Below are 26,729 nucleotides of genomic sequence, written 5' to 3'. Positions count from 1 at the left end.
ACTTGAACCTGGGTGCTCTGCTGTGGGACATGAGTGTCCTAACCAGTGACTTTACCTCTAGGCCAAACACCTGCCCTCTAGGAGCTCTTTGGATCCCTGAGTTTATCATACATATTTGCTTAGTATACCTTTTTTAAAAAAAGGTAAAAAAAGGCATAGTGGCTAAGATGCTGCTTATGATGCTAACATCCAAGATCAGAGTGTTAGAGAGGCTTGGATCCGATGTGGATTCCAGCTTACTATTTATTTGCATTTTGGGAGGCAGCAGGTGCTGGCTCAAGAAATTCAGTCCATGACACCTACTGGGAGATACAGAGTGAGATCTAGGCCCCTGGCCTTGGCCTGGCTCAGCTGAAGTTGTTGCAGGCATTTGGGGAGTGTACCAGTGGAAAGAAGATCTCTTTCTGTCTCTGTCTCTCTGCCTCTTAGATAAATAAAAACACATCAATAAAAGCTTAAAAGGAATGTTTTTTTCAGTGTGGGAGAAGATTAAAAATTAAATAAAAGTTTGTTGGCTGTATTAAACACGACTGCTTTTTAAGTGTTGAATGGCTTGGTAATAGATCTCAGTATTATGTGAAGTATGTTGTATTTGCTATCTGAAGAGGTTGGGCGTTTGACATCCTGTGTGGAAAAACTAACTTGTCATTATCTATGAAGTCTTAGTCATTTTCTTATGACATAAACAAGTTAGGAAACTAACTGGTGTTTATAAAGCAATTTATTATCCCAAGGTAAAATAGTCCAACTTTCAAGTAGGTGATAGATGCTTTAAAATCTAGCTGTCTCATAAACCAGAATTCTGCTTTATGAACCCAAGAGTTGGACCTGATTGTTTCTGTGTGCTGGGGGAGTGTGGTCTGTGAAGCCAGGGAGCCTGGTGACTGACAGGGGCCTTGCTTTCATTATCCGCCTAATGCGGGAGTGCTTGTGTTATCTCCCTGATAGGGCTGCTTTGAGGCTTAGCTAGGTTAGCATGGGTCAGTTGTTTAGAATGGTGTCTAGCACATAAGAACTTCAGACATTTTAGTTATTGTAAGATAGTGTAACCTGAGTACACTTCAAAAAGTTTATTGAAAAATGAAATGAAAAGATAAAGCTAGGGCCAGTGCTGTGGTGTAGCCAGTAAAGCTGCCACCTGCAATGCTGGTATCTGTGTGGGCCCCGGTTCAAATACCGGCTGCTCCACTTCCAGTCCTGCTCCACTTCCAGTCCAGCTCCACTTCCAGTCCAGCTAATGAGCCTGAAAAAGCCTCAGAAGATGGCCTAAGTACTTAGGTCTCTGCACCCATGTGGGAGACGTGGATGAAGCTCCTGGCTTCAGCCTGGCCCAGCCCTGGCTGTTGTGCCCATTTAGGGTGTGAACCAGAAGGTGGAAGATCTCTCTCTCCCTCTCTGTCTCTCCATCTCTCTCTCTGTAATTGTTTCAAATAAATAAAAAAAATTTTTTTTTTAAAAAAAGGTAAAATATATTTTGGTGCAAAACAAATTTGAGAGATGAGCATTTACCCAGTGGTTGAAGATCCCAAATCAGAACATCCAGGTTTCATGCCCTCTCCTGGCTCCTGACTCCGGCTTCTTGTTGTTGCAGACCCTGGGAGGTGGTGATGGTGTCTCAGTGCTTAAAGCCCTGCCACCCACATGGGAGACCTGGATTGTGCACTGGCACCTGCCTCTGCCCTGTTCAGCCCCAGCTCTCTAGGTATCTGGGCAGTGAGCCAGAGGATGAGAGTGCTCTCTCTCTCTCTCTCTCTCTGCCTTTCAAATAGAACAAAAAAAATTGAAATCCATGCATAATTTTTATATAATACATGTTTTCTGTGAACATTTTAAAAACCCCTTGTATGCATGCATTTCAGAATTTTTTTGCACCAAAATAGACTTATACTTTAACTACATTTTCCATCAACTTGTTGAGGTACCCTTACACTCTGTTATTAGAACCCCATGCTTCCTCCAGGCAGTAATTTAATTGCTGTTTATGAACTATTTGTGTTAATTTGGTCAAGATGTATAGTTAGACCATGAAGGTAAAATTTCAGCCTTGTAATTAAAGTAATCTTCAAATTATATAAATGTGTTAAAACTGACCCCAGGGACAGGAGTGAGTGTTCTGTGGGAACAATGTTAGTATTGGTGGCTCTCCAGATGTGTCACTCCTGTGACTGTCATTGTGAGGGTAGTAAAAAATCAGCTCTCCCCAAAATGCTGGGGTCATGTTTATAGTGGAGTTTGTAGTTGTATATGTGATTGTCCTCTTTGCTATGATGTTAGAAAATTGATACAGGGGGCCAGCGCCGTGGCTCACTTAGTTAATCCTCTGCCTGCGGCGCCGGCATCCCGTATGGGCGCCGGATTCTGTCCCAGTTGCTCTTCTTCCAGTCCAGCTCTCTGCTGTGGCCTGGGAGGGCAGTGGAGGATGGCCCAAGTGCTTGGGCCCCTGCACCCGGATGGGACACCAGGAAGAAGCACCTGGCTCCTGGCTTTGGATCGGCACAGCACCGGCTGTGGCGGCCATTTGACGAGTGAACCAATGGAAGGAAGACCTTTCTCTCTCTCTCTCACTGTCTATAACTCTACCTGTCAAATAAATTAAAAAAAAAAAAAAAGAAAAAATTGATACATGTATGTAAATATATTTAGTCTACCTAGAAGCACTGTTGTTCACATGCCCTACTGACAATGATGTGATATTTTTAAAAGGACTTTTTTTTTTTAAAGATTTATTTATTTATTTGAAAATCAGAGTTACACAGAGAGAGGAGAGGCAGAGAGAGAGAGAGGTCTTCCATCTACTCCCCAGATGGCCACAATGGCAGGAGCTGTGCTGATCCAAAGGCAGGAGCTAGGTGCTTCTTCCAGGTCTCCCATGTGGGTGCAGGGGCCCAAGGACTTAGGCCTTCTTCTGCTGCTTTCCCAGGCCATAGCAGAGAGCTGGATCTTTTAGAAGAGCAGCCAGGTCTTGAACTGGCACCCATATGGGATGCCGGTGCTTCAGGCCAGGGCGTTAACCTGCTGTGCCACAGCACAGGCCCCAGGGCTTTTTTTTTTTTTTTTTTTTTTTTTTTTTAGGTGTATTTACTTGAAAGGCAGTGCTTCCACCTGCTGGTTCACTCCCCAAACAGCCACTCTAGCCAAGTCGGGGCCAACCCAGAACTAGGATCCAGGAACTCCATCTGGGTCTTCCACATGGGTAGCAGGGGCCCATGCACTGCAGCCATCATCCTCTGCCTCTCAGGATGCTGAACGGGAAGTGGAGGGGCAGGGACTTAATTCAGTGTGCCCATAAGGCATGTGGGCGTGGCAAGCAACAGCTTTCAACCTACTGTGCCATAACCCCAGCCCCCTTTGTTACTCCATAGAATGTTAGTCACTAAGGTCAACAACCTAGAAATTAAGCAGCAAATACTTCAGTGAAAACCTTGGCATCTGGGGTTGGCACTGTGGTGTTGCAGGCTACATGGGTGCCACTTTGAGTCCTGGCTGAGCCACTTGCGATCCAACTCCTTGCTAATGCTCCTGGAAAAGCTGGTTCACTCCCCATTGGCTACAACAAGCAGGGCAGGGCTGGGCTGAAGCCAGGGGCCAGGAACTCCCCAGGTCTCCCTTGTGGGTGGTACTGCTTTCGCGGGTTCATTATCAGGGATCGGGATCTGAAGTGCAGCATGCAGAACTTGAACAGGTGCTCTGATTGGGATACCAGCCTCGCAAGCAGAGACTTAAGCCACTGTGCCACAGCACCTACTCCTTACTGGGCTGTTTCTCAAATCTAATGTTCAGTTTTATCTAGGAACAATATGACATCAAGGAATCGTTATATTAAACAAGCTTGTCTCTATGTAAGCATTAGGCCACATGTGTATTTGTGTATATATTTTTATATACATGTTCTAACAGCATATGATACCTATTAGCAGGGTTAATTTTCCATAAAACTGTTGTATTTCTATGTCTAGTTTAACTTTTCTTTATAATCGGGCCTCTAAGTCCTAACTTCCATTTATCCTCTCTTTTTTATTTCATTTTATTTTTTTGGATTTTATTTATTTGAGAGGCAGAGTTACAAAGAGAGGGAGAGACAGAGAGAGGTCTTCCATCCACTGATTGACCCCTCAAATGGCCACAACAGCCGGAGACAGGCCCATCTGAAGCCAGGAGTCAGGAGCTTCTTCCAGGTCTCCCATGTGGGTGCAGAGGCCCAAGGACTTGGGCCATCTTCCTCTGCTTTTCCAGGCATAGCAGAGAGCTGGATCGGAAGAGGAAGAGCCAGGACTTGAACTGGTGCCCATATAGGATGCTGGCACTACAGGTGGAGGCTTAGTCCACTATGCCACAGCGCCAGCCCCCATTTATTCTTTAAACAAATGTTTAAAATGTACTTTCGCCTGCAAAGCAATGTAGAAACAGCAAATAAAATGAATGAAATACTGCTTCTGTCCACATGGAGCTTGCAGGCTGGTGGGTAAGTTAAGACTTAGGCATAAACCCATGGGTCCCGGTGGAAGGTAGAAAGTATCCTCCTTCAGAGTAAGGTACCCTTCCTGAAGGCAGGGATGTTTTCATTTGGAAGAGAGATCTGAGCTATTCATTATCTTGAATTACATTTCGTACTTCAGATTCCATTATCTTAACATGGTAAGTGTCATGGAGAAAAAATGTGGAAAAAGAGAGGAAGAGTGCAGAAGGGGCACTGTGAAACCTCAAAGGGTGATAATTCCATGGGGGGAGACCAAATTCAGAGTTTTCCCAAACTTTGTTTCTTAAACTCCATTTGGGTTCATTGTTTTGATTAATCACTATACAGTTAATTTATAATAGATAATTACATTGCTTTGGCATAATTGTTTACATAATCAAATATGAAATTAAGTGATTTCAAAAAATATATATATTTAAAAAGTAGAGACCACTCTTTTTTTGGGCTTCCAGAGAAATGAATGGCATTGACTTTTCTCGCCCATGTATTTGAAGCTCTTCCAGGGCCCTTGTAAAATGCGAGACAAGGATTCGCATCTTCCACCTTGCTCTCTTGTGATTAACTTGACTGCAGGAGCACTCTCCTCTGAAAAAAGGAGACCATCATTGCCTCAGTCATCCAGGAAAGGTGGATGTGGATGCCAAAGTGGTTTTTTTTGTTGTTTTTAAAGGTTTATTTATTTATTTGAAAGACAGAGTTACACACAGGAGGAGAGAGAGAGAGATCTTCCATTTGCTGGTTCAGTCCCCAAATGGCCACAATGGCTGGAGCTGGGCCAGACTGAAGAACTTCCTCTGGATGTTCCATGTGGGTGCAGGGGCCCAAGCACTTGAGCCGTCTTCTGTTGCGTTTCCAGGAGCATTAGCAAGGAGTTGGATCGCAAGTGGCCCAGCCAGGACTCAAAGTGGCACCCATGTAGCCTGCAACACCACAGTGCCAACCCCAGATGCCAAGGTTTTCACTGAAGTATTTGCTGCTTAATTTCTAGGTTGTTGACCTTGGTGACTAACATTCTATGGAGTAACAAAGGGGGCTGGGGTTATGGCACAGTAGGTTGAAAGCTGTTGCTTGCCACGCCCACATGCCTTATGGGCACACTGAATTAAGTCCCTGCCCCTCCACTTCCCGTTCAGCATCCTGAGAGGCAGAGGATGATGGCTGCAGTGCATGGGCCCCTGCTACCCATGTGGAAGACCCAGATGGAGTTCCTGGATCCTAGCTCTGGGTTGGCCCAGACCTGGCTAGAGTGGCTGTTTGGGGAGTGAACCAGCAGATGGAAGCACTTACTTGCTCTCTCTCTCTCTGTCCCCCACCCCTTGCCTTTCAAATAAATCAATAAATTTTTTAAAAATAAAAAAGTAATAAAATATCCTTAATTATGCTGGACTGTAAAGGAAGGAACAAGGTACTTTATCTCACTTCATCCTAAAAGCAGGTGTTCACTGTTTATAAACATCAGAATTACAAGGTGTGCCAGGAATTAAATCATTTTATGTCTGTAATTTTGACTTAAATAAGTGGAGACAGACATTTAACCTAGGAGTTAAGCCACAGGTTAGAACACCTGCATCTCATATAGAGTGCCTGGGTTCATTGCCCACTTCTGTCTCCTGACTGGTTTCCTGCCAATGCAGACTCTCAGAGGCAAGTCAGGGCTCAAGTGATAGAGTTCCTGCCTCTCACCAGGGAGTTCCCTGGCTCCCAACTTTGGGTCCTCCTGTTTGCTGTGGGCATTTGTGGAGTGGATGAGAAGGGATGTCTGTGTGTGTTTCTCTCTCTCTCTCTCTCTCTTTCTCTTTCTCTCTCTGGCTCACTCTCACTTTCTCTGTCTCACAAATGAACAAAACAAAAGCACAACTATACTCTTGAATCACAAAGTGATACTATTGTTGCAAAACATGACATGTAGAAAGCAGCTCTAAATCTCCTGTAACACTTCTGCGTAATGTGCAGAATTTAAATTGCTGCAAATTCCTTCAGCCTTTTTAGGTAGCTTGGGAGGGAAGACCTGGAGCAATTGAAAGGAAAGTAAACCTAATGACCTCAAAAATGGGGCCTATGCTGTGGTGAAGCTGGTAAAGCTGCCACTTGCAATGCTGGCATCCCATATGGGAGATGGCTTGAATCCTGGCTGTTCCATTTCTGACCCAGCTCCCTGCCAGTGCACCTGGAAAAGCAATGGAAGATGGCCCAGTGTTTGGACCACTGCACCCATGCAGGAGACCTGGCTCCTGGCTCCTGGCCCCGTGCTGGCCATTGGGGACATTTAAGGGTTGAACAGTGGATAGAAGATTTCTCTCCCTCTCTTTCTGTGTAACTCTGCCTTTCAAATAACTAAAATAATTTCATTTTTGTTAAAAAATTTCTTAAGAAAACTTGAACCTCGGATATTTCGTTACATTACATTGAGCTCATTCATTTGCAGAATACTTAATCATAATTCAAAAATGCCAGCAACAGAAAAGGAAACTATTCAAGGAGGCACATAAGATCTTTGCATTTGTGAAGCTATAAAATCATGACTAATGCAGTAGTACCCCCTTATCCCTGGGAGATACATTCCATGATCCCTAGTAAATGCTATAAGTCTCAAATAGTACTGAACCCTTATATATACCATATTTTTCTATATATACATACCTGAGAGCACAGTAAGAGATTAACAAGATAATAAAATAGACCAATTTTTAACAGTGTGCTGAATCAGTTATGGGAATGTTCGCTGTCTCTCACCGTATCTTACTGTACTGTTCTCTCCTTCTTGCGATGCTTAAATGCCTATTGGAGGAGATGCAGTGAGGTGAATGACAGACACTCTGATGTGGTGTTAGGGTTACTTGAACATACACACACTGTTGATACCCCCTACTTGATATGCTTAGATGGCTACCACGTGACAGCGTATATAGCATGGGTACGCTGAAACAAAGGGATGACTCATGCCCCAGGTGTGAGAGAGTGCTGTGCCATTGCATTTATCATGTTATTCATAGCAGTGTGCAATTTAAAACTTATGGATTGTTAATTCTGGAATTTTCCATCTAATATCTTCAGACTGCAGTTAACCATGGGTAACTAACATGGAAAAGTGAAGGCATGGATGAAGAGATTACTGTGTTACTAATACTGCTTTTACGGGTAAAATCAAGATGAATGAATGTCTTCCTTCAGTTTTTATAGCCCAAAATATTTGAAGATAAATCTTCACTATCAAATAGATTCTTTAGTGACAATTTGCAGAGCCCAAATTGAACTCACCCTATATATTACTCTTTTGCTAATCCATCTTTCCTGCTGTTCCCTCCTTCAAATATTTTTCAGACTGGAGCTGTGTGTGTCTTTTATTTATTTGAAAGGGCAGAATTACAGAGAGAAGGAGACAGAGCGAGACAGATGTTCCATCTGCTGGTTCACGGCCAGTCGCATCAGCAGGGAGCTGGATCAGAAGTGGAGCGGCCAGGACTGGAACTGGTGCTCATATGGGATGCTGGAATCACAAGCAGTGGCTTAACCCACTGTGCCACAACACCAGCCCAGATTTATGTTTTTTGAAATAAGATGATTAAAGTAGTCCCTGCTCAAATCTAAAGCTATGCCCTATATTCAAGTCCTGGGTATTTCTTTTGGACCCGAAAGCCTTCTTAATTCAAAGAAAGGTCATATTTATTAAGTAGCTGTATGTGTCCAGTGTTTTCTAGTTATAGTTCATATTTCCTTCTCAAAAATGTGTGTGAGGGAAACCATTCTGTAGGGGACTGAGAGACAGGAACTTATGTTACCAGGGCAAGATGGAGCCAGTCTTCAAGCTCAGGTATTTTAATTCCAAAGCCCAGCTTTGCCATTGGCTAAACTAGCCTCCGGCAATAGCAAAGAAGCCTCCCAGAATATCCCAGCGTCAAGGGGATCCCAAATATTCAGCATCTTGGTTGACACACTGCTGTTCTGTTCTGAACACAGTGACCAGTATGCAAAGTCTGGGAATGCATTCAGGTATAAAGAAGTGGCTGGTGAATACTTAGGTGTAGACAGTCTCTCTGAGCCTACTTGGAAGGGAGATCCCTGTCTCCTGTCCATCAGCCTGGCTCCTAAATGAAGAAGCTTGCTGTGTTGGTCAGTTTGGCCTTTGTTGGGAACCCACTTTGTGCTAGGTATTTAGGGCTTCACCTGCAAACATTTATTCTGTTGTTTCAGGTTGAACGGTACCCTATGGCTCTTTGGGTACATTTTCTTCTGGCTTTTCTTTTGTCTCCCTCACTTTTATCTTCCACTCATATTCTCTTCTATTGCTTGCTTAACTTTGCTTTTTCTTTTTTTAAGATTTATTTATTAATTAAAGATTTATTTATTTATTTGAAAGAGTTATGCAGAGAGAGAGGTCTCCCATCGATGGTTTACTCCCCAGTTGGCTGCAACTGTGCCGATCCGAAGCCAGGATCCAGGAGCCTCTTCTGGGTCTCCCATGCAGGTGCAGGAACCCAAGAACTTGGGCCATCTTCCACTGCTTTCCCAGGCCATAGCAGAGAGCTGGATTGGAAGTGGAGCAGGTGGGTCTCGAACTGGTGCCCATATGGGATGCCGGTGCTTCAGGCAAGGGCATTAACCTGCTGCACCACAGCAATGGCCTCTTATTTATCTATTTTAAAGTCAGAGTTACACACAGAGAGAAGGCAAGGCAGAGAGAGAGAGGTCTTCCATCCACTGGTTCACTCCCCAATTAGCCGCAGTGGCTGGAGCTGGGCCAATCTGAAGCCAGGAGCCAGGAGCTTCCTCCAGGTCTTCCCACGTGGATACAGGGCCCAAGGACTTGGGCCATCCTCCACTGCTTTCCCAGGCCATAGCAGAGAGCTGGATTGGAAGAGGAGCAACTGGGACTTGAACTGGCACCCACATGGGATGCCAGCACTGCAGGCGGCAGCTTTCCTGCTACGCCACAGCTCTGGCCCAAGAGAACATTTTTTAAATTTCTTTTGTGAAGGCAGATTATGCCAATTTTGCCACTGAACCAGGACATGAAATTAAAGAGCATCTTTTCATAAGCAAAATTACAGATGTTTTAAGTAAAATATATTAATCAAATTATATATGGAAACAATTCATGAATAACAAGTGAGATAAAAATGTAAGATTCACTTTACTTTAAATTCTGATTAGAGTTAGAACTGTACTTAAGAGAGTCGAGTGGTACTGTAGGTTTATTATGAAAAACAGTATTCTGCCCAGGCCACCTTTGTCTCATCATTTTCCATTCCCAAGGCAACCTCTTGGTGATTTTGACAGCATTTTCTTTTGGCATTTCCTCCCCCCCCCCCCCCATGATAACAGCAAATCCTGTAGTTTAAAACAGTAGCTGTTTGTTTGTTCTGTAATCTGGACCAGGCTGGACTGGGACAGTGCAGCTCTGCTTCCTGGGTGGCCCAGCTGGCTCCCTGGAGGGTCTGAAGAGTCCCCAGGGGTGGCTGGAGTGGCTTGAGGGTTGGGAGTCTCTGTCTTTCCCTGCAGCCTCCAGTCCTCCAGGCTCTCTCTCTATCTCCAGGTGGCCTCTGCTCCAACAGGGTGGTTGGACTTTTCACAGGGCTGCTGGCTGCTAAGATCATGAAAACAGAAGCTGAAAGGCCTCTGAGGCCTGAGCCCCGAGTCACCCCTGCCTCATCCACCACAGTCCACGACCAGAGCAAGTTACCAGGCCACCCAGATTCAAGGGAAGGAAGGAGACTCGCATGCAGAGAACAGGAAAGAATTGTTGGTGACCCTTTATGCCCACCATCTATACAAACCTGCATATCTCCAAGTGACATTCTTTTGATGCTCTTGCTTATTATTATTAATTTTTGGTCTTAGGTGCTGTATAATGGACTTCCCTTTACGGCAGACAGAGATTTTGTTCTCTTCTACCTCCTGTCTCCATCTGACGACCCTCGTGGAACAACTCTTGTTCCCCTCCATCCTCCCAACACATAAGAACACTTCAAAAAGTTCATGGAAAATAGAACTCAAGGTTATGTTTATTTTGGTACAAAAAATTTTGAAACCCATGCGTATGAGGACTTGTCAATGCATTTGTGAAAAATACATATTGTGCAAAAGTACGAATTTCAAAAAAATTTTGCACCAAAATAAATTATCTTTTCATTCTATCTTCCATGAACTTTTTGAAGTATGCTTGTAGTTTCATTATCCTGGTTAAATCAACAATCAGGGTTTCCTGAATCGTAGTTCTTTTTTGCCTAACTTTTGTTTCCCGAGTTAATAATTCTCTCAATTTATCTCTGTCTATATGTAATGTGTGAATGTGTGTATCATAACTCATCCTCAGTGTGTCTTCCACTTTCCCACATCTCTCCACAGCATGCTCAAACACTGTAGGTATTCTGTCCATTTTACCTTGAAGAAATCTTTCCTGCGTCTTTCTGATGCAGCGTTGGGGTTAGGTTGCTATGTGTAACTCCCACACAGGTGCACTAAACACACTGGATTTGTTTTTTTTTTTAGTGTAATGCATTCTCCAGTAATATCCCAAGACAAGTGTGAGTGCCAGGTACACCCTGGGGATCCCATAGATCTGAAAGGGTCTTTAGGTTTCCAGTTCACTGAATTGAGAAATTTTTCTATTGGAAATAATGTTTCCTTAGAATTTTGAAAGCACTGCTCTATTTTCTTTTAGCTTCCAGAAATGTAAAGCTGTTTTCTGTTTTGTTTTTGTTATAAGTAACTTGGGTGTTTTTTCCTGAGAGCTTTTAGGATTTTCTTTTTGTCCCCACTGTGCTGAAATTTATGGTGCTTTGCTCTGGCGTGGCTCTCAGGACTCTGTCTTTGCTGGGCAGCCATGGGCCCTCGCACTCAGAGACTCAGGTCCTCCAGTACAGGGACCTGTGACTCTGCCACTCTTCCACGCTTCCCTCCTTCTATTTTTCACCCTGAAACACCTGCCATTGGAAATTGGATTTCCTAAAAGGGTTCTCTGCTTTTTTCCCCTTATCTTTGCTATTTTCTATTATTTGCATTTTTTTCTGCTTTCTGGAATATTTGACACTATTATCCAACCTTTTCACTGAAATTTTATTTATGTAGTCATATTTCTAATTTTTAAGAGTTTCTAATTTTTTTTTCTGATGATTGCCTTTTTACAGTTTCCTGCTTTTATTTTATGCATACGTTATCTCCTGTCTAGGACAGTATAGTACGGTATGGTTCTTTGTGGGCATTTTTATCTCCCTGCATGTTTATTACATCCATATGACTTTGGTTTCTATTCATCCTTGACGTTTTGGATTCAAGGCTGTCATTCTAATGACCCTGGGCTGTCTTTTCATATTTAAGAGAAGGTCTTTATAAAAGTCATTCAGGGCCAGCGCCCCGGCTCACTAGGCTAATCCTCCGCCTGCAGCGCCGGCACACCGGATTCTGTCCCGGTTGCCCCTCTTCCAGGACAGCTCTCTGCTGTGGCCCGGGAGTGCAGTGGAGGATGGCCCAAGTCCTTGGGCCCTGCACCCCAGGGGAGACCAGGAGAAGCACCTGGCTCCTGGTTTCAGATCAGTCAGCGCCAGCCGCAAGTGCGCCGGCCGCGGCGGCCATTGGAAGGTGAACCAACGGCAAAGGAAGACCTTTTTCTCTGTCTCTCTCTCTCTCTCTCACTGTCCACTCTGCCTGTCAAAAAAAAAAGAATCATTCAGAACCTCTGTTTTGGGTGGCTGTTTTCTGAACTCTGTCAGTCAGTCTAAGCTGATCTGCTTGGCCTCTTCCACTGGGAACATCCTAGAATGAGAACCATTCATTTATTTTTCTCTTAGCGAGTCACATTCCCGGAGAGCAATCCTCCAGTCTATCCTGGAGGGAATAGTGTGGCTGAGTAGCAGAAGAGGAGCAGGATCTGGTCACCTTTCCCTGCATATCATCATAGTTCCCTTCATCTCCCCTCTTAGTGGGGTCCACTAGATAAGGAACCTTCTGCTTTAACTTCCAGGGAGGAATAGTCACCAAGCAATGTGGGAGCCTGGGGGATTCAACTGCATCTTTTATTCCATGTATCATACAAATCATTCATTGGAAGTATGCAATTCAGTGTCTTTTTGATATGTTCATATTTTGTAGCCATCATTACTGTCAATTTCAGAACATTTTCATCACCCCAAAAAGAAGCTCCATATCCATTAACAATCACCCATTTTTATGTCCCCTGAGCCCCCAGCCCTTGGCAAGCAGTATTCTGCCTTCTGATTCTGTAAGTGTACCTTTTGTAGACATTGTATATAAACAGGGTCGTCCAGCATGTGGTCTGTTGTGGCTGGTGTCTTTCACTTAGTTTAGTGATTTCATGGTTTTTCCACATCATGGCGTGTGTCAGCACTGTTTCCTTTCACTGTTGAGTACTGTTCCACTGTATGGATAAACCGTGGTTTACCTGTCCACTCACTACTTGATGCGTGTTTATATGGCCCTAGTTTTGCCATTACAGATACCACTGTAATTAGCATTCATGTACAAGTTTTTGTACAGACCTATGTTTTCAGTTCTCTTGGATCTGTGCCTCAGAGGAGGACTGCAGGATCAAATGGGTACTCGCTGCTTAACTTTTGGGAGAACTGCTAGACTGTTTTCCATAGCAGTGTATGAAGGTTTTAATTTCTCCGTCTCCTTGCCAATACTTGTTATCTTTTTGATGATAGCTTCTTAATGTTTGTTTAACCAGTCCCCATGTGTTAGCCTCATTTTTTTTTTTTTTTTTGACAGGCAGAGTTAGACAGTGAGAGAGAGAGAGACAGAGAGAAAGGTCTTCCTTCCGTTGGTTCACTCGTCAAATGGCCGCTACAGCCAGTGAGCCGCGCTGATCCAAAGCCAGGAGCCAGGTGCTTCTCCTGGTCTCCCATGTGGATGCAGGGCCCAAGCACTTGGGCCATTCTCCACTGCTTTCCCGGGCCACAGCAGAGAGCTGGACTGGAAGAGTAGCAACTGGGACAGAATCCGGAGCCCTGACCGGGACTAGAACCTGGGGTGCTGGTGCCGCAGGCGGAGGATTAGCCAAGTGAGCCGTGGTGCCAGCCAGCCTCATCTTTTTTTTTTTTTAACTTTTATTTAATAAATATTGATCTCAAAAGTACAACTTTTGGATTATAGCGGTTCTTACCCCCATAGCCACCCTCCTACCCGCAAACCATCCCATCTCCTACTTCCTCTCCCATCCCATTCTTCATTAAGATTCATTTTCAATTATTTTTATATACAGAAAATCAACTTAGTATATACTAAGTAAAGATATCAACAGATTAAACCCACACGGAAACACAAAGTATGAAGTACTCTTTGAATACTAATTATACCGTTAATTCACATAGTACAACACATTAAGGACAGAGATCCTACATGAGGAGTAAGTGCACAGTGACTCCTGTTGTTGATTTAACAATTTGACACTCTTTTTTATGACATCAGTAATCACCCAAAGCTCTTGTCATGAGCTGCCAAGGCTATGGAAGCCTCTTGAGTTCGCCAACTCCGATCTTATTTAGACAAGGTCATAGTCAAAGTGGAAGTCCTCTCCTCCCTTCAGAGAAAGGTACCTCCTCCTTTGATGGCCCGTTCTTTCCACTGGGGTCTCACAGAGATCTTTCATTTAGGTTTTGGTTTTTTTTTTTTTTTTTTTTTTTTTTTTTTTTTTTTTTTTTGCCACAGTGTATGGCTTTCCATGCCTGAGAAACTCTCATGGGTCTCATCTTTATTCCCTGTCCAGAGTCAGATGTTTCCCAAATTCTTAAGTCTTCCTAGGATTCAGTGTAAACCATTGCTTCTGAGTCTTCCTTGCTGCTGGTACAGGGTTCAGTTTCTTGGGTCTGTGGGTCTGTTACCAGCATGGTGTGCAATGCCACAACCCCACAGGTCTGCTTTTAGTCTCATCTGGCTACTCACAAGTTATGAGACTTTAGGTCAAATAAAGTAGCTTTCTCATCAGTAAAACAGATCAACAAAACAAAATATGGGGCTGGTGCTGTGACATAGCAGGTAAAGCCTCCACTTGCAGCAGCAGCATCCCATATGGGTGCCAATTTGAGTCCTGGCTGCTCCACTTCCAATCCAGCTCTCAGCAATGGCCTGGGAAAGCAGTAGAAAATGGCCCAAGTTCTTGGGCCCCTGAACCCACATGGGAGACCTGGAGGAAGCTCCTGGCTCCTGGCTTCAGTTCGGCCTCAGTCTATTGCAGCCATTTGGGGAATAAACCAATGGATGGAAAAACCTCTCTCTCTGCCTCTCCCTCTGTGTGTAATTCTGCCTTTCAAATGAATAAATCTTTTTTAAAAAATGTGAGATACCTGGCATTCAGTTGGCACTGACTAATAAATATGTTTTTAAAGATTTATTTATTTGAAAGAGTGATTGGGGGTAGGGGGACAGAGATCGTCCATTTGCTTGTTCACTTCCCAGATGGCCACAATGGCTGGACTAATCCAGACTGAAGCCAGGAGCCAGGAGCTTCATCCAGGTCTCCATGGGGGTGCAGGAGCCCAAGGACTTGGGCTGTCTTCCACTGCTTTCCCAGGTGCTTTAGCAGGGAGCTGGATCAGAAGTGAGGCAGTCAGGTCTCAAACAAGTGCTCCAATATGGGATGTTGTGGAAGCAGGCAGCAGCACAGGACTCTTCACCACAGCACTGGCCCCTGCACTGACTAATAATAATTCTCTTCTTTCCCCCAACCAAAAAGAAAGACTTAATCTCTGTCTTTAAGGAATTCATGAGCTCGTGGGAGAGGTAGACAGACACTCCTGTAACCCCAGTTTGCTTCGTTTTCCATGACGACTGAGTGCCTGTCGCGTGCCTTAACTGTCTAGTTGCAAAGGGTACAGTGTGACAAGTGTCCAGGATGCAAAGGGCTGTTCATCTGGGGGAGTCAGAAAAAAACAGAACTGGAATTTTAGGCAGATGGGGGTGAGCGCTGTCACGCTGATCCCACGAGATGTAGGGGAAGGAGAGGTAAATTCTAACTGCAGGGCCATTCTAAAACTTGGCCCACAGATCTACTGGAACATTTTAATGTGTGTGACTCTCGACTCTCTGAGCCAACTAAACTAAACTCAGCTTGAACTCATGGAGCTCTGGAATAGCCAGGCTCAAAGAATAAATCAGCAGCAGAATTCTGCTCAGCATTCTCTGTTGTGAAATCTCTGGCCAGCATGGCTCTGTGCCAGTTACCAAGGAAAGTTGTGCGTGTGTGTTTTTTTTAAATCACATTTCAAAATAGGCAGGCAAGCTCCAGTGTAGCCCATAGGTATTAAAATGAAAATGTCCAAGTATAGCTGTGGGAGCCAAGGAAATATGTGCTGGCAGATGTAAATCTTCAGCACGTGTTGTTACTTAATATGCTAAGGTTGCTTCTTCCCTGCAGACAAACCACCGTCAGAAGCAGGGATGGAGTCACGGCCAGGGCAGAACTTAGAGGTCTTCAATCTTACCCAAGTCCTCACCCGTGGAGCAGTGCGGCTGTTGTGTGCCACTGACTGTCAGAGACAGATTCTGCCCAGTGGCACGTTGCTAAGCAGGCTGCTCTCAGAAGGCCTATCTTTATTTGAGGCCATCACCTTTGCAGGCGCTGATGCTGGAAAGAGAGCCTGGGACACATTTAGCGTGGGGCCACATGGTGTGAGGAAAAGGTTTTGGTAACAGACTTCTAACACTGTGCCTAAGACAGGTGATCTGTCTTTCTCAAGACCTGTTGGACAGCTGTTGGGAGCCCTGCCGTGTACCTGTTGCTCTCTCTAGTGTTCAGTCGTTAGGAATGCTGACTACCCGCTCTCTCTCCTGGGCTACGGTAGCCTCTTCTCCGCAGTCATGGGCCCTGTCAGCTTTTGTCCTCTTCCTCATGTTCCCCAGCACCCAGCCCCACCAGCCTGAAGGAGCTGTTTGTTATATGAGCCCCTGGGAAGATCAGTGGGCTCTGGCGGACACTCACACTAATGAACCATTCCAGATTCTTCCAAAAGTTCGTGAAAATTGAATTAAAAGATTATTTGGTGCAAATATTTTTTTTAATCCATACGTATGAGGGATCTTCAAAAGGGTCATTAAAATGCTTATTATGCAAAAATTATGCAGGAATTTAAGATACTTGGCAGCAAAATAATAATTTTAAAAGTATCTATATATTTGTTTGAAAGGCACAGTGATAGGAAGAGAGAGAGAAAGAGAGAGATGAATCCATCAGTCTTCTGTCTCCTGGTTCGCTCTCCAAATGCCTATAGCAGCCAGGGCTGGGCTATGATGAAGCCAGCAGTCAGCAGTTCCATCCATTTTCCCACATGGGTGGCAGGGACCCAAGCCACTGAACCATCATTTGCTGTCTTCCCAGGTGAGTTAGTAGGAAGCTGCATTGGAAGTGGAGTAGCCAGGACTTGAACCCTTGCTCCAGGATGGGATGCAGGCATCCATCATGGCAACTTAACCTGCTGTGCACAACACCTGCCCAGTTTATCTTTTAATCCCATTTTCCATGAGCTTTTAGAAATACCTTTGCTTTCCAAGCTTTACTTGCCCTAACTCTACCCAACTTTGAAGGACTGAAAAAAAAAGAGAAGGTAAGACTTTATCTCAACTTTGGAAAACATTGAATAAAACAGGACTAAACAAGTTTTAAAAAATTTTCCTCTCAGCACTTCTCAGAGTCTCTGATAGTTAAAAACCATTATGAAGGATTGGGGTTGTGGCGTAGCAGGTAAAGCTCTGTCTGCGATGCTGGCATCCCATACGGGCCCTGGTTCATGTTTCAGCTTCTCCACATCTGTTCCATCTCCCTGCTAATGGCCCGAGAAAGCAGCAGAAGACGGCCCAAGTGCTTGGGCTCCTGCTGCACATGTTGGAGACCCAGGCGAAGCTCCTGGCTTAAGCTTGGCCCACCGATGGTCATTGTGGCCATCTGAGGAGTGGATGGAAGATCTCTGTCTCTCTGTAACTTTCTCTTTCAACTAAATAAATATACTTTCAAAACAAAAACAATTATGAATTTCCAAGCCAAGGATTCAGTATGTGTTATTTCCTGATCGACCTTTTCCCGGCCTTAGAAGAAACATGGACAAAGATTGATTTCAGACCATTCTCCACAAGGGCTTTCCTGATCATCACAGCCAGGAGAAATTTCTAGTGCTTTATTTGTATGCTTCATATTGCATATGAATTGCTATCTAATTTTAGGGTTGGGTGAGATAAAGAAATTTTTATTCTTTGGTTGCTTTCATAAGCATTACTAAGCCTTCTGGGTGAAGGTTAAGACAAGAGACTGGAAGTCCATCGCTGCAGAGCTGTGTTGTAGGATGGGTGGAGGGGAGGTTAGCTGTTAGGACTTTGTTCTCTTGCATCCTTGATGGGTTTGAATATGTTAATTTGGAGGTAGGAGCAGGGGCAGAATGGGCTTGCCTTAATAACAAAACTATGAGGAATTTGAAGTTCCCAGGGAAATTTCAGGAAGGAGAGAAGAGTCAGTCAGACTAAATGGTGCATGGGAAAAAGATGCGAGAGGAAAAAGAAAACAAACAAACAAATGGGAGCCTGCTGAAGAGAAGCTGTGCAGGACAACAGAGCTGTCTAATGGGACATTTTAAGCTGTTTGCTACCAGGGCCAATGATTGAACAGTGAGACCTTCGTGAGCCTTCCTTGGCTGACCATGTCTGATGCAAGAGTTGGCAGGTGAGGCTGATGTCTGGGTGGCATCGTTACTTACATTCATGTCTTGTCAACTTCAGTATATCTATCTGCCCTCGCTGCACATGTGGGTTCTGCATGCTCAGATTCAACCAAGCTCAGATGAAAAATACTTGAAAAAAAAATTGTATCTATACTGAACATGTAAAATGACTTTTTTCTTGTCATTTCCCAATCACCATGGTCTAACAACTATTCACACAGCATTTACATCGTATTAGATATCCTAAATAATCTCCAGATAAAGTATACAGGAGAATGTGCTATGTGCATATACTGTACTGTTTTATAGAAGGGACTTGAGTGTCCAAGGTTACCCCATGGATACTGAGGGATGACTTTCTTGAATGAAGAATAAAGAAACAAATGGATTTCTAAGCAGAAGCAGCAGATGAGGGTTTCTCTTTAACTGAGGACAGACCAGACCTTGGCTATTAACTGATGGCTTACTAGGTAAAGTAGGCTCAGAGTGGGGCTTGATTTGTGTTTGTTAATCTAACCAGTCACTGAGTCAGCACTGAGAAAGGTTCTGCTCTCTTGGTTGTAAGTATGTTGTTCTTCATGCAGAAAGAACTAAGGTTTTAATCCCTAACATAAGAAGACTACTTTGGTTATAAATACCTTGCCCTCTGGATTCCAAGCCACCATCTATTCCCTGTCCTCAGAAATTCTCTCCTAACAATAATTGTTGTTTTTGTAAATGAATCAGACTAACATTCTAAGGTTTACCACATTGTGTTAAGGATATCATGTGACTTGTGTTCCTATCACATTTCAAAGTTCAGGTATAGCCAGGTCATGTCCCAGGTGGGGGTTGAAAAAGATCCTTTCCCCACCCTCCACAAGGGCTTCCTTTCCCCTTTCATGCTGTCTTCCTTGAAAGCCACTCAGTGTCTTGAAGGAAGGGGCCGTGACATCTCTGAAGCCCATGGCCTCACAGTCTCTGACCCTCCCCAGTGCTGAATGCCTGCCTCTGAGAGGAACTGCGCATGAACAGGCAGCCAAGTGCTAGGGCCATGATGCGGGCTAACTCCAAAACACAGATGGTCTTCCACTTACGATGATTTGACTTAAGATTTGTTGACTCTTTGGTGATGCAGAACCAATATGCACTCAGCAGAAGTGGCACTTTGGGTTTTGCATTTGGATCTTTTCCTGGGCTGCAGCATGCTCGTCTCTTGGGATGCTGTGCAGTGGCAGCTGCAGCTGCCAGTCAGCCCTGAGATCTCGGGGAACCCCCGACTCTGCAGGGTACAGTGTTGCTAAGCTGTGACCTTCGGTAGGTGGGTGTATTCAATGCATTTTCAACCTGTGATGTTTAGAGATCATGATGGGTTTATCAGGACGTAACTCCATAGAGGTCAAGAAGCATCAGTAATTGGTTAGGACCACTGTCAAAGGAATCCTTTAACTGCATAATTAATATGAAATTGTGTCTACTGTGCTTGCAGAAGTTATTTGTCGATGTGGTGAAGAATTGTGTCAGGTCCGTATTAGGAGGGAGATTTTTGACTCTAACGGAGAGCTGACATAGCATCCCTCTTGTTTCTGTAGTGGGTTTACATTTCAGAATTCTCAGAGCAAGGCCTCTTCTGAAATGCACTTACTGGGAGCTACCTGTTGGTCCCAGTTATCCAACAGAAGGAGAAGGGGCAGTGTTCAGTGGTCATTGCAGGAGCTGTGCTGGGCTCCTGAGGTGTGACGGCTGGTGGGAGGGATGATACCAGGGCCCAGACATCTGAAAGGGGGAGCTCTTGGATCAGGCACAAGAAGATAACCCCTTGGACAGTTGATTCTTCAGTCATTTGTGCAACAACACTGATGAAGCCCCTCTGTGACAGGCACCATCCTGGCCAGTTATTCATGTGAACCAAGACAGAGTTTCTGCTTACAGGAAGAATGATATAATAATAAACTCAAGCACACATAGACACACAAACAAGTGAGGAAAGTACCAGACAATAGTACTGAAATAGAATTGTGTGACGAGGAGTTGGCGGGGGTAGTCCTGAAAGGCATGTTGAAGGCAGAGCTGTGCTTTCGCTGAGACCAGAATTAGAAGAAGCTACGTTTAAGACAGGAGGGGGCCAGCATCGTGGCCCAGTGGGTTAAGCCATTGCTTGTGACACTGGCATCCCATATTGGAGTGCCGATTCGAGCCAGCCCTGGCTGCTCTGCTTTCTAACCAGCTCCTTGGTAACACCCCCTGGAAAGCAGCGGAAGATAGCCCAAGTTATTTGTGCCCCTGCCATCCATGTGGGAGACCAGAATGGAGTTCCATGCTCTTGGCTTCAGCCTGCACCAGCCCTGGCCATTGTGAATGAACCAGGGGATAGAAGACATCTCCCCTCCCCCTCCCTCTCCCTCTATCCCCTTTGTCACTCTTTCTTTCAAAATAAATAAATAAATCTTAACAACAAGAACTTCAACGACAACATCAACAGGAGGAGGAAGATTGTTCCTGGCAGCAGGAACAGCCGGTACAAAGATCTCGTGGTCTTTCTCAGAAGCCTGGTGCTGGGTTTGGATGTTGTTTGTCCCCTAAGGGTCTGCATGTTGGAGGCTTGGTCCTCAATGTGGCAATGGGAGGTGGTGGGGACCTTTAAAAGGTGGAGCCACTTGGGCAGTCCTTAGGTCATTGGGAGCACACCTGTGCCTTCAGAGGGAATTGTGGGATCCCCAGCTGCTCTCTGGCTTCCTGCTTGGGCAATGTGATCTCTCCCACTTGCATGTGCTCCAGCCTTTATGCCCTCACTAGAGGCCAAGCCAAGGGGACTACCTGATCTCAGACCTTCAGCTTCACACACTGTGAGCTAAATAAACCCCTTTTCTTTATAAAGTTAGCCTTCCTCGGGTATTGTGTTGCAGTCGTGAAAAATGGGCTGACCTGGGATGATCCAGGAGCAGAAGGCAAGCCTCTGTGACAGGCCTTGTGGTGCAGGCGGAGACTGGAGCAGGTGCATCCTGCAGCAACACTGCACTGCGGCGCCCTAGCCAGGGTTAACTCTGTGTCTTTTCTTCTCCTGCAGACGACTTCGCAGAGGAGGAGGAGGTGCAGTCCTTCGGTTACAAGAGGTTTGGTGAGTTCCAGCAAAGCTTTGCTCCTTCTCCACATCGATGCGCCTCCAGTCACAGCCCTCAGAGACTGTGACAAGGCTGTCATTGCAGCCTTGATGCACAGGATTTTTGTGGTTCTGGGTCTCAGTCTGGTTGGAAATTGAGTTTCTCTGTCATGGACGATGATTGCTCACCTGAGAGGCAGTGGGCAGGAGCTGCATTCAAGCATGGGGGAAGTGAAAGGATCTTTATGTGCCTGCTGTATACGAAATAGTTCACTAGAGGCAAAGTATGGCAGGAAAGGTCAATCTGAGACAAGACAGCACACGATCAAAATACATGGAATTTCCCTGTTTTGAAATTTAGAATCCATCCTTTCTTCTGTGTCTTATAGCCTCGGGCTCGTAACTTAGTGAATGAGAGGGCGCTGTTGTCCAGGAACCAGCTAGGCACAGATGCTCCATGCTAGGCTGGATAATGGCCCCCAGAATACCAGCATCTTGATTCCCAGAACCTGAGTGTCTCGTCATGGCAAAAAGGACTTGGCAGCCGTGATAAAGCTGAAAAGCTTGGGATGCGGGGAGCTTGCTGGATTACTCAGGCGTGCCCTGTCACAGGGCTATCCCAGCTGTCTTAGTAAGAGACAGGCAAAGGGAGAGTAGACTTCAGTAGACTTTCGCCATGATGCCATGGTGGAGGAATGTGAAAGAGGAAGGCCACACGTCAAGGAAGAACTAGGAAAGGCAAGGGAATGGGTTCTTCCTTCAAGGCTTTCAGAGGGGGAGGCCCTTTCTATATCACTGTTCCAGCCCACTGAAGCTGATTTCAGACTTCTGGCCCCCAGAACTGTAGGAGAAATTTGTGTTGGTGGAGCTCTGTCTCAGCAGCCGCAGGGAGTGAATTCGTGGTCCTCTGCCTCCCGGGCTGCTGCCTGTGGGTTCTCTCCCTTGCTTTGGCCACTCTCTGCTTCTGTGATGTCACTTGGAAACACAGAAAGACAGTTCAAGGGTGCGGAGGTTTTTCCAACCAGCCTATTTCTATGAGTTGGCCAGAGGAAGTGGGTAAGGAGAAATTATAGAGAACTGTGTGTGTGTGTAGAAAAGGAGAAAGAGAATACGAAAGAGTGAATCTACTTCCTGTAGCTTAAGAAAAAAATCCTGGCTGGACTTTGATTAAAACTAACAACCCCCAGCTGGTCTGGCTCCCTTCTTGCTTCGGCATTTTTCCTCTGGATACACACTTCTGCATTTCTTTCTGGGAAAAAGTAAAACTTTAAAATGGGAATGCAATGGCACCAGGCCCATGGCTCCCTCGTGCATGCCCTGGCAGAGGCCTGGGCGCAGGCCTTTCTCCCCTGGCCACACTCCTGTTCTTTGTCTGCCCGGTTTCTTGTTGCTGGATCTGTATCCTGTGTTGCTCTGATTCTCCTGGGGATTCACTGAGGGTGGCAGTAAAACTAATTATAAAGGAAAGCAAAATACACAGAAAAAACATGGAAAGGCAGAAATAGAAAACTCAGACTTGTCAAAATAAATGTTGAGATTAAAAAAAAAAAACATTTATTGGAAAGGCAGAGTTAGAAAGAGAGAGAGATCTTCCATCCCCTGTTAACTCCTCAAATGGCCACAGTGGGCATGGCTGGATCAGGCCCAGGCCAGGAGTCTGGAACTCCATCTGGGTCTCCCATGTGGGTGGCAGGGACCCAAGCACTTGAGCCATCCTTTGCTGCTTTCCTAGGTGCATTAGCAGGGAGCTGATTCGGAAACAGAGCAGCTGGGACTTGAACTGGCACTCATGTGGGATGGCAGTGTCACAGTCAGCAGCTTTAACCCACTGCACCGCAACACCAGCCCTGAGATATTTGTATATTTGGAAATCAGTGAATGTACAAGTAGCCAGGAGAAAAAGTCTCTGTAAAAAGGATGACCTTAGAGAAAATTTTTTTATAAATTCCATAACTATGTAGCTAGTTAGATGGAGAGGGATTTAGTAAAAAATACGGAAAAGGTTGTGTTGCCAAAGGGATTTTAATTTATGTGGTTAAATTATAGATGAGAACTGATTACTGAACTTTGAGATGATTTAAGTTAGCCTTTACTTTTACAGATAGAGGAGGTGGGGCTCAATAAATTCCTTGTTCAAGCAAGTAACTGGAACCGCACTTAGAAGATTCTGGGTGTTATGAGACTCAGGTTAATAGTGTCGTTTAGGGAAGGGCCTCACAGTGAGATTGAAGTGACCTCAGTTTCTGCATCCTGGAGAGTGACCCTGCGGTTCTAGAAGCCTGAAGTGAGTGGAACACCTAGAAGCCTGAAGTGAGTGGAACACCCACTCAAGTGCTATAGGGGAGGCTTCTCCACTTTTACATAACCTGGGACTCTGGGCCTGGTTCTTTACAGGGTCAGTGGGTTTTTACAAGTAGCCACATGTGATCATTGAGTCCAGCAAAACCTAAAAACCCATTCCTCCAGGCATGGTTAAACTTTGTCACCCAGGGAAGACCAGGTTCTTGCCCCACAGCAGGTTGGTTAGGAAAGTATAGGTGGCAGCCGTCCAGAGATGATGCAGCCTCTCCCAGGGGTGGGGAGCCTTTTGTCTGCCAAGGGCTATCCGTGGGCCATACAAAATTATCAACTTAAAAGTTAGCCTGCTGTTGATTTATTGGGTTTTGAGTCCCGCCTGCAGTTGCCTTGGCAGGGCCAGGCCGAATGATTTCACAGGCCTTATGTGGCCCCGTTCCCCCCCCACCCCACCCTCATGACCCTACCCCTCATCATTCTTGTGATTTAAAAGCAGTTACTTAAACTGGGGGGCCTCCCATGCTGCATCTGCCCAGTAAGCAGAGTGACACCTGCCACAGCAGATGAGTCTACTTCTCCAGGGCTGTTGTGGGGTTAAGAGAGATACCAGATGGACAGACGCTTTGAAGGTACAACCCTATAAAAACACAAAGCTGTGTTGTCACTCTCCGGAGACTTGGGGCTGGACATTTTGGGACAGCTACTGCAGAATATCAAAGGGTGACAGGGCTGAAACCTCATTCCTGAAGAGCAGTGCTGATGTAATTAGCCCCTGAACGTGGTGATAGTGTAGGCTTTTATTTTTGCAAACATAGACTTGATGTCTTGAAGACTAGTTATTGGCTAACTTTAAGTATGTCTTGTATATGCAAATACAATAAACACAACCTGAATGTAGCCTACAGATGAGCCAGGGGTGCATTATTTGCAGGGCAAAGAGACTCTTGTTTTTTACTAGATTATTGCCGGGTGAATTTCTTTCTGAAGTTACTCACATATAATTACTCAGACACATTTGCCACAAAACCAAAAATCAAGCTGCATATGTAACTCTGTAGTGTGCATTTTCAAATCAGCATGTATCGTTTTACAATAGAGAGAGTAGTGTGTGATCTCCTCCTATCATCCAGGATGGTTTTGTGCTATTTTAGCACAGTCGTATCTTGTTGATTCAGGGATTCATTCTTGTGTTGTAGTCTCAACTAGGTCTTCTGTTTTCTTCCATCTTTTCAGAAGCCAAGCTGGTTAGCCCAGTCCCCACAGCTCTGGGTAGTTGTTTCAAGCAGAGGTAGAGTTAGGTCTAAGGGTATCTTTATTTGCTTCTCTGACGAAAGTTTCAAGGAGGGCAAAGTTTGAAGGGTTAATTAAGTGAGCATTTTCAAGCTTAATCAGGCTTTGCAGGTCAGCATATCTTGGCCTCAGTATGCGGAGCTAATTGGGATGTAACTATAGTTACAGTTTGGCAGAGTTCCTTTTCTGGGACATGAGGTACCAGTATGTTACATGTTGAATACTGCTTACCCAAAATGCATGGAACCACAAGCGTTTTGGATTTCAGATTTTTTTAGATTTTCTGGAATATTTGCCTATTTAGAATGAAATGTCTTGAGGCTGGGATCGAAGTCTAAAGATAGAATTCGTTTATGTATCATATACATCTTGTACGTGTAGCCTGAAGGTAACTCTTTTTTTTAAAGATTTTTTTATGTATTTGAAAGTCAGAGTTATACAGAAAAAGAAGGAAAGGCAGAGAGAGCTTCCATCCGCTGGTTCACTCCCCAATTGGCCACAACAGCTGGAGCTGTGCCAATCCGAAGCCAGGAGCCTCTGCTGGGTCTCCCAGTACTTGGGCCATCTTCTACTGCTTTCCCAGGCCACAGCAGAGAGCTGGACCAGAAGTGGAGCAGCCGGGTCTCAAACTAACACCCATATGGGATGCCAGCACTGCAGGCGGCAGCTTTACCCGCTACACCACAGCACCGGCCCCGCCTGAAGGTAACTTTAAACGAAATGTTTAATGTGCCTGCGTCTTGACTTAACCTGTAATGAAGTCTGAGTGGAGTTTTCTTTTCATGGTGTCATGTCAGCACTCATAAAGTTTCAGATTTTGGAGCATTTCAGGTTTTAGATTTTGTTTTTTAAAGATTTATTTATTTGAGAGGCAGAGTTACAGAGGGAGAGAAGGAGAGAGACAGAGGGAGAGAGAGCTTCTGTCTGCTGATGCACTCCCCAAATGGGGCTGGGCCAGGCCAAAGCCAGGAGCTTCTATTCTGTCTCCTGGTGGTGCAGGAGCTCAAGCACTTGGGCTGTCCTCCACTGCTTTCCCAGGTGCATTAGCAGGGAGCTGGATCGGAAGTGGAGCAGCTGGGACTCAAACTGGCACCCATATGGGATGCTGGCACTGCAGGCCTCAGCACTTTAGGCTTCAACGCTGCAGTCCTCAGTTTTAACCTGCTGAGCTACAGTGCCGGCCTCCTAAATTTTAAAAAGTATTTTGTTTTTATTTGAAAGGAAGAGAAACAGAGATCTTCCAAATGAGCACAGCAGCTGGGGCTGAGCCAGGCCAAAGCCAGGAACCCAGAACTCAATCTGAGTCTTCCACGTGGGCATAGGGACCTAGGTGTTTGAACCATCACCTCCTGCCACCAAGGGTGCACGCCAGCTGGAAATTATATTGCAAATGGAACCAGGACTCAAACCCAGCACTCTGAGATGGGGGGCAAGCACTCCAAGCAACATTTTTACCACTGTGCCAAATGCTCACCCCAGGTTTCAGATTATCAACCTATAATTTTTATTTTCTATAGGTGGAATATGACATAGTACAGTGATGCTTTTCTCCTTATTTCCTAATTACTATTGTCTTCAAACATACCTCCCAAGACTCAAGAACCCTTGATTATTGTACTCAGCACAAAGGGACAGAAGATTAGCACTACCTGGATGCCCTAGCACTCCCTTTGGAGGCCGCTTTGCCCCCTTCTGTGCTGGGGCCGCTGGACCAACTTTATTTCATTGATTGGTCATTTGTGTTGTTTTTGCAATGTAATCTGGTAAAATCGTAGATGTCCAAAGTCAGGGTGATGGGCGAGCCGGAGCTAGAGTTGAGCCTATAAGGGTTTACCAGGAGCAACTGTGGGCAGCTGGAAAAGTTTGTTGTTTGTGTTTGACAAAGCTTTGACAAAATTGCTTCTTTGGGTCTCAGAGATAGGAATTA

General features: G+C 45.0%; 1 protein-coding gene across 2 annotated transcripts in view; it reads left to right on the top strand.

Moving 5' to 3' along the window:
• Positions 1-26,729, top strand: part of COLEC12 (collectin subfamily member 12) — a 205,655-nt gene that overhangs the window by 7,924 nt on the left and 171,002 nt on the right. The window contains exons 2-3 of one of the 2 annotated variants that reach the window (XM_089305861.1): positions 21,185-21,235; positions 25,235-25,507. In XM_089305861.1, coding sequence (XP_089161987.1) covers positions 21,185-21,235; positions 25,235-25,507 — 324 coding nt within the window. The remainder of the gene's footprint in view (positions 1-21,184; positions 21,236-25,234; positions 25,508-26,729) is intronic. The other variant, XM_051852076.3, reaches the window with a different exon arrangement.

This window comes from Oryctolagus cuniculus, chromosome 10 (genome assembly GCF_051225735.1).
Source record: "Oryctolagus cuniculus isolate XC-2025 breed Fujian yellow rabbit chromosome 10, ASM5122573v1, whole genome shotgun sequence".
Classification (NCBI taxonomy): domain Eukaryota; kingdom Metazoa; phylum Chordata; class Mammalia; order Lagomorpha; family Leporidae; genus Oryctolagus; species Oryctolagus cuniculus.
Note: the sequence above shows the minus strand (reverse complement) of the source record. Positions and strands in the feature narration are given on the sequence as shown.